The sequence below is a fragment of the Zootermopsis nevadensis genome, unplaced genomic scaffold (genome assembly GCF_977971745.1).
Source record: "Zootermopsis nevadensis isolate Lab colony 2312 unplaced genomic scaffold, Znev_1.0 Znev_ptg000022l, whole genome shotgun sequence".
NCBI lineage: Eukaryota > Metazoa > Arthropoda > Insecta > Blattodea > Termopsidae > Zootermopsis > Zootermopsis nevadensis.
Window position 1 is genome coordinate 12,661,430 of NW_028259154.1, and position 12,282 is coordinate 12,673,711.

Below are 12,282 nucleotides of genomic sequence, written 5' to 3' on the forward strand. Positions count from 1 at the left end.
TTCGCCCTTCTATTGACACAGTCTTGAAACTTTCCGATCGCACCTCGTACATAGTACAAGAGATGGGCTATCTACAGAGATCGGAAGGGAACCCAAATATCCCAAAAAGTCAATTTGAGTTGTGTCCATGTCTGGGTTCATACAAGAATAAACTAACCCAGTCTGAGTATCAGAGGCGAGCTTTCTCTGTAAGCAAAAGACTAGAAGTTTAATCACCTAACTGGATTATAATTTTTTACTGAAACGAAAGAGTCCTTAAATCTATGGGAGGTTGTCTTTGCAGAAGATGTGTTCGTGCTTCCACATATCATTAGGCTTTAGAAATTAATGTTTACATCACAATGCCGGATGTTTAGCGTGAAGCAGAATTGCTGTTTGTCGGGTATGTCTCGATTCACTATCGACCTTGATTTACTATCGACCCGTGCTGTAAAGTAGACAGTGAACTCTACCCGCTGTACAGGCACGAACATTTCTTGGCAATTGTTTGCAGCTACCGTTTGGAAAAACGTATGTGTTTATCTCTGATATTTAACGTCGCTTTATTACCTAATCGTCATGGATTAAACCTAATTATTTATCGCCCGACCAATCTCGAATACAAGATCTCCCCTCCTCGTATTTATTTGCAATATTTGCTTGAAGTATAATGGTAATATAGTTACTGTCTCGCTCTGCTTCATGATGTTTTATATTCAAAATTACTGGAAGGAATTCGATTGAATCTAGTTCCGGCGATGTAAAATTTTCAATTCAATTTCAGTTTGTATTAATGCAGCGTTTACTACACATAAAATTTTATTTAAAATTTGTTAAGTTGATAAAATAATTGCTAATCGTACAAATGAATGACTGCAGATCTCTGTAAGGTTTGTGTCTTTATTGTAAATATTTTGGATTTGATGTATATTCTAGAAAATTCGCCATTTGTTAATTTGTAACAAACATTGAACAGTAATACGTTTGTATCCTCATTAAGTGATTATCACAGTCACTTTTGTATGCAAATTTATGACAACAAAAGAAGAAAGCTTTAGTGTATATTCTATGTGCGCTCACACGAATACGTCTTTCCACTGTTGTTAGATACTTTTATATATCATTCGATACATAAGATAAAGCAATATTACAGCAGTAACAAAATGTAAGTTTGTCTTAGTGGAGATTCCCTTGGTGGAAAAACGAACTTTTACCGAGGGGAGCTTGTGCAAAAGTCAGGACATACTTGAAATTTAAACGCATTTTGCATTTAATTTAACTGGTTTTCATGTATGCCCATACAGATGTTTTTATAAGCACATACATAAATATTCTTTTACTTTAAGGATAAAAAAAATATGTCCTCGGACATGAGGGTAAAAGTAATTGTTGCTTCTACCGGAAATCGAAGCCAGATCATCCAGCCTCCGCAGTCAGTCACTTTACTAACTGAGTTATTCCGTATCGTATAACAATTATGCTGAAGAAATTATGTATGTTGGTGTGAAATAAGTTCTAGTCATAGACTTTGTCTACTTTTCTGTACGAAGGACATCCTTTGTTAAGACTATATAATGGCGTGTGCTCGCCTGTACTTTAGATATATTAATAATTAAATTCACGTGTGGTCCATTGTATTAGATGTGTTACAAAGGAAGGATGATTTTAGACCTTTTGCATAATAGAAAACCTTGCTTTATATTTTGGTAAGTTGGACGTTTTTTATCCATGGATGTTACAGCAGATGGAACTGTCAGATTTATACTATGATTTTCATGATACGAATTTTTGCGTTCATTTTTACTGGGTGATTCAAAAAGGACTTTACAACTTTGAAAGTGTATAGAAATTTATTAAAAAGGCTTACAAAATCAGTTGAGGTGTCATTTTGTAGTAAACCAAATCAAGTTTTACGTCAAATAGTCATTTTGGTTCTATGTGATTGCCATTGGTGATACTGCAGACATCCCACCTGAAATCAATTTCTTGCCGAACACGATCCAGCATATCCGGTGTCACTTCTGCAACTGCGGCGGTGATTCGAGCTTTGAGCTCGGTGAGATTGGCAGGTAAGGGTGGAACAAACACACGATCTTTAATGAAACCCCATAAGAAAAAATCGAGAGGTGTCAAATCTGGAGAACGAGGTGGCCATGCTATCGACCCTGTTCGACCAATCCACCGACCTGGGAAACGGTTATTGAGGAAATCCCGGACTTCTGTGAGGTAGTGAGGTGGTGCGCCGTCTTGCTGGAAGTGAATGCGTCCTTTTTGGTCATCTTCGTCTAACTGTGGTATGAGAAAATTTTCGAGCATATCCAGATACACGATACCGTTGATGGTTCTCTCATGGAAAAAGAACGGGCCGTACACTTTAACTTTGCTAAGGGCACAAAACACATTCACCTTTGGGCTGTCACGAACGTGTTCCACAACAGCACTAGAAACACGCGGGCGACCTGGAGATTTTTCATGGCGAACAGAACAACCAGTCTCAACAAAATTCTTGTGCCAAGAGTAAATTGTAGGTCTACTGGGAGGATCCTTGCCGTACTGGGTGCGAAAATTTCGTTGAACTATTGATTTCGTTTCTTCAAACCACAGCACACAGCGAGCGCGCTCCGCACCTGTGAAAGTAGCCATTTTCAAATGCACTGCCGCTTGCGCTCGCGGTGACGGAATTCGGTACTACAGCACAACATGAGTCAAACTTGATTTATTTTGCTACAAAATGACACCTCAATCGATTCTGTAAGCTTTCTGATTAAATTTCTATACACTCTCAAAGTTGTAAAGTCCTTTTTGAATCACCTGGTATATTAAAAATTAGGTTGGTTTAATGCTTCATTTTCGCCTAAAAGTAACTGTTTTAACATTCACGTGAGTACTTAAACTGGGACCATGTCATATTTATAAATATGAAAATACTGTACGTAAATCATTTTCGGTCGATGTAATGCATTTAGACACTGCAAGAGACATGTAACCTTGTGACTGACGTAGAAACAGTTGTACTGTTACGTGTTATAGCTGATACAATTTGTGTCAATTACTGTTTGCTTTCGGTTTGATTTTGTGCCCCTCGCAAGTGCACGGAGTTGCTAAGTGCCACATTCTACACTCTGATGGACAAGCGAAAGTGATATATATCATTGGCGATGGGGTAACAATGTTCGGAATTATGTGTATGTAATTGAATTTCTTCAACAAAAATTGATTAGTTTGTTACAAGTCTGTTACTTCAGTTGTTATGCTCAAAGACTAAAATAATCTCCATACATTTATTTTATTTATAAATACATTTCCCAGCGGTGATACAAAGTGAATCCAAGGGATTGGTGTGAGAATTTATTGCAGTTTTTTTGTTTTGTATTTATATACTTCATTTTCAAAAATCCACCATCATCAGAGTATCCATTACTTTTATAGATACTTTGTATTCACGCTGTCTGTTCTTCGTCAAGAAAGTACCGTCATTTTAATTTCATTGAAGCATATCGTAACTGTGACAGTATTCTAAAATATTGCGCCGTGCAGTCTCGTTGACCGACGTTTCAGAGATGCATACTGCCTTCATTATCAGGGCGACACGGCACAATGTTCCAGAAGGTTATCATCTTCACAATCGTAGCTGTCAGAGCCTGAAATTTTTACATTCTGTAACTTTTATTCCCATTCGATGTAAATCACAAAAGTTTCAGATAAAATCAGCATGAAACACTTACCGTATAGACCTGCTCTATATAGAATAATTTGATGTTGAATTGATGGCAGTGACTCATTTTTCATGTACGGAATCCCTGTGGCTGAACTGATTAAATATACACTTGAAATTTTGTTTTAACTAAACTGTTGTCATGGTGTAGGAGCCTTGTTGAGAAGCTTATAGTGAGTGAGCTACTCAAGAAATTCCCCGCATTTGATGGAATCCGAATGTTCATCTCCGAATTCACAACAGCCCTACAGTGGTCCCTACCCTCAGCCAGATTAATCCAGTTCATACCATCCCATTCTGTTTACTTGACATAATTTTTAATATTGTCCCTCCATCTACTCGAAAACCTCATCCTTTCTTCGTTATTTTACTGCTTTTACAGTCGAAGCCTTCGGAATCTAGGCTATCCTCTCTCCTTCCTACGCCCCTGATATTCCAGTAACCCTGCTATATAAATCTTTCTCCTACTTTGAAACATATGAAGTTTGCTTTGCCATTAGCAAACCCTCTCCAAAGCTGAAATTGCTGCTTTTCGTACGCATATATGTTCACTTTGCCTACGTTACTTGACAACGAACTCATTTATTCTTTTTGTATTTTACTTCTGCCTTTTCTCTTTGGCATGTTCGTATTCGTATGGACTTTGCTGTTGTACCTTCTACATTATTTAACTTGGAAATACGGCATGTGTACTAAAACACACACACCATAACTTATCTTTGCGTCGTACCCCTTAGAAGTTAATATGCAGTCATTTTAAGAAATATTAGCTTGTTCTTTGTTATGGAAAATGCATTAAATGTAGCCAGAGATGATATCCAATTTTTTCGATATGATATAATGTGAAAATTCTTAATGAGTCTGCAGCGTCTGTATTTGTCTTGCGTCAAAATTTTAGGAATACCAAAACATCTGGCATGAAATAGCCTGCGGCAGAACTGTTGTATTTAATTTTCCTTTGTCGGATCCAGTGTAGTAATTATTTTAATGTTTAGTTTTTGGATTTTAATTCAGTACCAGTTTCCACAGAGGTTAGAAGACATTGTCAAGAAAGCAATTTTTTCAGGGTCATATTTGGGATGTGTTATGGGTTCGAACCCATCTCTCTTACATGTCTCAGCTGACGTGAAAGAAGATTCATTTTATCTGATGAAAGTTTAGTTAGGAAAGGAAAATTTTTGTTAAGATACTCATGATTGGGGTACGGTCCGTTTCCTGTAATATATTTATCCAGATTTTGTTGACTGATTTTGCCAAACCACCTCTCGGAATGTTATATTAAAATTACTGAATTTACCTTCTACGTTACTGCATGAGACTTCATTTTACACGGAATGATACGCCTCGGTATTATGATGTCCCTGTGTTTATTTATCCCCCTGAGGAAGTCATATCGTCTGAGGCCATTTGATATTCATATTATCTGAATTACTGTAATCGATAATACTGACAACACAACCAGATGAACTTCTGAGATGGTGGCGCTAAATTTTGAAATGTTATGTTGTTATAGACCTAAGAACAAACAAAAGTGAATTTTTATGAAATGAAAAATAACATGACCACCGAATAAAATGTATATTTGCTGTCAGTGTGATAAAAGTGGTATCTAATGAGCGTCTGAAATTAGATCTGTGCATTTTTGTTTAGAATTGTATCATAAACGTGGCTTCAGATTTTTTGTAAAACTGTTCTTTTTTATGTTAAGAGGTACAAACACAGGGACAGCACTAAATACCATTTTATCTGATAACTATTAACTTATGTATGGTATAGTGAAAACTGGAACGAGATAAGTGGATGATGATTTTAAGGCCTGCACGTCTATTCAGTGCTGTTTTTTTTCTGTTTTTCTGCCGTGTAGATCTGGTTCTTATTGTTGACCGTTCGAACATGTTTGGTCTGTGCGCCCTGAAACGTGAACAGAATAGCCCACACCTACTCGAAAGCAAGATTCTTCAAAGCTCTATTAATAATTTTTGTATAATTAATCATAACTTTATAATTGTCTGCTGGGTATAGATGTATACATACAAAAGAATTTCAAGTTATTCTATAGGTTCTTTCCAAAACTTCTTCTTTGCAACAATATAGAATTAGAAGGAAGACATTTTGATTATTTCAGTGTTTGTCGAAACATATTCTATAGTCATTTTTAAAACTTCAATAAAATATAGATGATTTACTCTAGCAGACTCTAATATAATCTCTGTACCTCTAGAAAATTTGTATAAAGGATCGTTTCTGCAAACGGTAATGGCAATTTGTAGGTAGTTTTTATTTATCCCTTACATTCACCGGGAAATACTGAAGAAATAATGAAAAGTAATTTCAACTGAACAGTTACTATATTCAGTGTTGTCTGAGCGAAGGGATGTGAAGTCAGAGAAACAGCATTGCTGTCATTATAACACTGTCTTCTCGCATTGTTCATAATGTATGTTGCTTGAATGGTCTTAGGTTTTGTATTCAGGGTTATTTCAATGTCTTGCGAAAATGCAATTGAAGTTACAAAGCAGCGACACTTCAAAGAAAAGAGAAAGAAAGAGAGAAAACCTATTACTTTCGTATTGTATTGGGAGCTTTGAATTCTCCACGAGAAATAATAAAAAATATTTTTTCATATAAGTAGCATATAGGGACTGCACTAACAGAACTGAAATTTTTAAGAAATATGAAAACAAATTTCATGAGAGAGTATTTTACCTGAGATAGAAAGGGAGGGATAAGAAATGAGAAATGTTTCATAACGAGAAATTCTGTAACATATTTTCTATATAGTATTTTTAGATGATTAAATTACAGAAATCAAAATTGACACGCAGTCAGATTGGTTGAGACAAATAGTCGCGAACATTTTTTCCACATTGCAGATCAGTTTTAATAATATGCAAATTTATCTTGAATAAATTGTTGCTACCGTATTAATGTAGCTGTGAATAAAATCAAACCTGTAGACACTTCGAAATTCTTAGTACCAGCAACAGATTCATCACAGTCAGTATAAGTTCATAGATTGTATGATCCGATGGAGAGGAAACAGTTGACAATTCCTTGAGCAGAATGACTTGATGCCATCTCTTTGAGGGAAACTGTACTGAAGATTGTGACTCGGACATCTGTTGATTGGCAGGACCATCAGTACGATATTTGTGATCAATATTAGTGGCTCTTGTAGAAGGGCGAAACCTTCAGACAGAACTGCCCAATATCTCATACAGTAACAATTCGATGCATGACGTCATGTGAATTACATCCTGATATTATCGTAGAGCCACTCATGTTCTGTTTCGCTGCAGTTTCTTTAAAGCCTGTTCTTGGTTTCTTCTCTACCCTTCTGCAGACGTTGAGTAAGGGGAATAAATCTCACAAAATGGCTCCGCGTGCCATATTCTGCTTCCGGTATTTCCTTTCCGGACTTTTGAGTACGTTGTAGTGTGTTCAGTGTTACTGTTATAGCCTTGAACTTGCAGGAAAGATGATCCTGGCTTTGAACAATGCTGCCATCATTCAGAGTGTATAAACCTGGAACAGTTCTTATTACGTAGTCGATTTTCTGGGAGATTTCTTCAGTCGTGAAATCGGAGTTTTATTCTGTAATGTATTTCTATCTCATGTCGTAGAAACTGACAATTTAAAAGCTTCTTATTCCATTGATGTGACCTAATAGAAAACCATAGACAATTTGAAAAGTCAAACATTTCTATTCACTCGCAAATCTACAATATTTTGAGGATAGATGCCAGTTTTTAGCAGCTACTCTCGTCTTAACCGTATGTGTTTATATTGTCATTAGAGGAACGTCGTATTTGAGTGATTAATATTCTGCTTTATATTACAGAGGCCACGGATTCGAATCTCAGTCCGATGATTGGTTATCGTGAGTGAAGTTTTTAGTGGTTTCCCTTAACCCTTTCAGGCACATTTCAGAATTTAAATTTAAAACAGCTTAACAATTTAAAGCTTGGTGGTAACTACATGCACCACCTGATTTAACAATCAGTAACTAAACATGTATCATTCATGATTATCATGAAAACAGCTATTATTTCCCCAAACACCATTAACAAGTTGATAGGGACTGAATTCTTAAATGTTACTTAGATTATCTTCGGCTTAAAAGGGTTCAAAGTAAGCCTATTAAGAACTATGTTAGTTATTTGTACCCAGAATCTATGTGTACTCGTATGGCTTGTTGGACACCAGTACGTTTTACAACCAAGAAAAATAAAATGTCACTTCTGTTTGCGAGGCTAAATGTCTGATCGCTTTGCTGCATTATTTATTGGTACCATTTTGTGTTTAACATTTACGTAAGAACAAGATAATGGATGGTGGACAGTCCCTAGCAGCTTCAAATCTACAGGTATCATCACACTCCAATGTGAACAGTTTTTTCGAATGACAGGAAGACATATTTATTCTGTTTCTCGAAAAAGAAACAACGCGAAAAGAAGAAAATACATGACCGTAATGTCCTGTAAAACCTCATGTTAATGCCCCTTTTTTCTCAATGTCCTGCGTATATCAATGCATCCCTACGTCCCCGATCAACCCCCTACATCTTGGGCCCCGGCAGGCAGCTTAAATTTTCCATCACTGAGTCCGATACAACCTATAAGACTCACGGGGATCTAAGATCCCCTAACACAACCACCATCTGGGGGTAAGACCCGCCATGTTAGCAACATGACAATGTTTTACCATCATCCTCCCCTCACATTTACACCCCACATACGCGTCCCTTCTCTTGTGGCTATAGGATAATCCTTGCAGACATTCGAAGGGCAAGAAAATCCTCCCTGGAATACGTACGTGAGGGGTGGAAGGGTGGGCGACCTGTCTGGTCTTCAAATTTTCAGGTACAAACAACTAGCAGTGTAATAGATGTGTGTATATATATATATATATATATATATATATATATATATATATATGCATGGATGTACGTGCATATGTATGTACATATTCGTATTCGTATTAATATGTTGGTGTCTTTCTGTTAAATATGTATGTTTGTGTAAATTAATATATGAATATATCCACATACGGAGACACATAATATAAAAAGATAACCACTATAAACTACTTTTACTCAAAATGCTCAAAATGTTTGCAGATTTTAGGTCAGTACATTATATTATTAAATATGTAAACGAACTACATACATTGCCTTAAATATTGATTTATATGTATCATTGCAACACAAATTGGTACCTATCTCATGATCTGCATTTAAATTTCAAAAGTATAACTGAAACTGCACGTGTACCCAGTTCGTAAAAAAATACTACTATGTAGACGAAATTAATCCGCTTTGTCAGTCTCGTGTTCGTTATAATTACTCTTAATTAACAGACAAATGTTAAAATAAATAGATTTACTTAATGAATAAAATAAATGTGTGCAATACTGAAATGTAAATGGGTGATGCAAACAAATTAATGGAATACTGCAATAAATGTAAATATTCACCAAGTTGTTTAAAGTATAATGAATGAACAATGTAACATATATTTTCAGACACATTCAGCTCTTTACGGAGCTCTGGAAAAATACGCAGGCTCATTCTAAAACATAGCAAGACCGGTAAATGCTAGCATAAAAATATATCTTCTGGGTTGTTGCGCCTTGTATTCTGGTAGGAGTTTACAGACGTTTCAGAGGTATACTTCGCCCTGTTAATAGAGGCAGCAAGGACTTCTGAAACGTTGGTAAACTTCTACCAGACTACAGGATGCAACAACCCAGAAGATAGCCATCTTCAGACTCACCGCCGTGGAAATCCCAAATCCTACATATTTTTACACTTTTCATGCTACAAACGAAAGATATCATTTTGAAACCAGTGTTTATTTTCTGCTTCTCAGTGGTTTCGATGCATGGAATTTTAAATAAAAATGAATAAATATATGCGCTATATCCTGACGATTAAATTATCTGCAGAATGTCACAAACCGTTGTCTTTCCGAAAATCTTATCATCGAGGTTGTTATATAGCTTTGTAGATTTACGACATGTTAGTTACTTGCTCTATTATTTTGATATGTTTTACTAAATAAAGAAAGTGTTGGAAAAATCTTATGATCAGAAATATTCACTAAAGCAAAGATGGAATTCGCCTGTGAAACATTGTCACTGGCGATAGGGTAAAAAAATTCTTTTGTCTCGGCAGATGACGCAATTGACATTTATGGACAAGGAACAATATAATTCTTTTCCATTTTTCCTTTCAGTCTGAAAGGAATATGAAATAAAAAGAAGAAGAAACTGTAAAAATCACCGGAAGAAAATTTATGTAAAAGTCTCTAGGCTATCCGCTAAAGCTCGGTAGTTTGAAATAAGTACTTAGAGTCAGAGAGTCATATGCAATAAAAGGGTCGCAACCCTTATGTTCTTTTCTGACCTCTTTCCCCATACGGGCCACGAAACCACGTGATTCATGTTCCTATAACGCTCAAAATAGTTCCAAGATAGTATTCAACGTCGTTCATAGGTACTGGATAGAATTTTTCATTCCAAAAGCCATCTCTTTCACTTCCATATAGAAGAAGAACACGTGTGTTCTTATATGAGATTCCTTTCCTCTTTGCTGTAAAGAGAATCGTACAAATGCCAGAGGTAATTTCTTACTGGAAATATAAACGGAAACATACATTTATGTTCTCTAACTACATAAACATTACATACACAAGCATTACGGGGCATGGTGAGATTTGACGTTCCCATGGCTACGAGTCTTTTGGTATGTTGCACCTGAGTAATTTTGCAGATGTTTACAGACGTTTCAGAGACTCTTTATGTCTCCATCATCAGGGTAAGCTAAATGCTAATAGATCGAGTCTTTGCAGTAACTTTACTTACTTCAGTGTTATGGTACACAAATTGATAAAGCGGCTTTCTATTCTAGATAGTATTAAGTTATATATTTAAAATTATTTATTGTCAGGACTTTTTCCATCGTCTGTTCTTTGAAACCACGACGTTTCAGAGGCTGGTTCTGTCTCCATCTTCAGGCGAGAGATACCTACTCCATTGAGCCCATTAGATAGAGACTGGCTCTATCTAAGGGAACAGAAGATGGAAAAGTCCCAACAATAAATAATTTTAAGTGTAAAGTACCGTCGTCAAAACCCTTTAGAATTGAATTAAGTTATATAGCTTGTTGCAAATATAAACCTCGCAAAAATTTGCTGAATTTATAATACAGAACTTACTTTATGCCTGTAGGGTTTTCTCTTCTGAATTAAGTGTTTGTATACCGTTGAGATGAAGGCAGTGTGTACCTTCCAGATGTTGGTTCCTACAAATGTCGCAACCCAAAATGATACCGTCACGTTTACGTGAGAACCTTAAAGCTCTTAAATGATAATTGGAATAATTATGGAATTGTTGTTTGATCTGGCAGGAGCGTTTTAAGTTCAACTTTTTCAGATAAGTTTCAGTACAGCTAATTAGGACCGATTACATTCTCTGAGTGCTCACAGTCGCATTTTAAGCGGCGCAACTAAAACGTTACAAGTAAAATTAAACGCTTACATTAAATGTTTACACTAGTTGTCATGTAGGTTTTAATTTGTACACTTCACAAAGATTGTCTGTCTTGAAATTGTGTCAGTTCACACGATGCGCCACAAGTTGACAAAACATAATTTTTGTTTTTGAGGACAAATTCCCAGATAACTTCAGTAAGTGTTTAACTACCTCTTATTAATTTAAATCAATACGACGTAGTTAAATAGTTAACAATCCTATGAAAATAAGGTAGACATTTCATTACTAAAATCCTGACGTCGTAGAAGTGAACTTTCAAAACTCGCCCACTTTCGTCTTTGTGGAGTAATGATGCCTCGTTGAGATCAAGTTAAAAATGGAAGGTATAACGCACGTACGCTAAGAAACATATTTAAGCCTTTTCATTACAGGCCTACTCCCATACCACAGTGAATTTCGAGTGGCTAATTATGAAACACACTGTATATACATCTCTTCTATTTTGTGTTGGGAAATACGTGTTTTTCCTTGTAACTCTTTTGTTAAGGGAAAAGATGTCTAATAAAAATGAACGTAAAATTTTTTGGGGGAGAATTCTTTATTGAACGTAGCATCTGAGGTGCTTGTGGGTCATTAAATTCGCATTTGAATGTCTTTAAAACAGATAAGAACATGTCATACGGGACTAACAAAAGGTAATTCTGTGTCGATGATTTCTCGGGGTGGAGACTGAGTTAATGTGAATAGAGTTACGCCAAGGGAAGAGGTTATACTATTTCTCACATTACGGGAGAGTAAATTCACCCACTCTGTAGCTGTTTTTGTATCTGATGCTCCTTTTTATTGTAATTTACTCAGATTTCGAATGTAGGAGGCAGCCTCAATGTAGAGGGAACTGTAAGTTGCGACTACTCAACAGAAGGTGGGCGTAACAACACTTTAGTTTCATGAAGAATTTCACGTTATGAAGTATTCTAAAGTTCCCTAGACTTTACTGGATTTTTCAATAGTGGAAGGACATTAATAAAATGTATCGTAAATAAGTAAGGCTTTGAGCTGTATTCAATTCTTTTGGGATTAGATAAAATAATGTG

The 12,282-nt window shown here is 36.0% G+C and overlaps 1 protein-coding gene across 3 annotated transcripts in view; it reads left to right on the forward strand.

Annotated features, from left to right (window-relative positions):
- Window positions 1-12,282, forward strand: part of LOC110832657 (lachesin) — a 509,136-nt gene that overhangs the window by 351,214 nt on the left and 145,640 nt on the right. The window contains exon 1 of one of the 3 annotated variants that reach the window (XM_022069832.2): window positions 7,542-7,574. The exons of the other annotated variants lie outside the window; for them this stretch is intronic. Coding sequence (XP_021925524.1) covers window positions 7,562-7,574 — 13 coding nt within the window. The 5' untranslated portion in view covers window positions 7,542-7,561. Of the gene's footprint in view, window positions 1-7,541; window positions 7,575-12,282 lie in introns of those variants that run through there. 3 annotated transcript variants of the gene reach the window in all.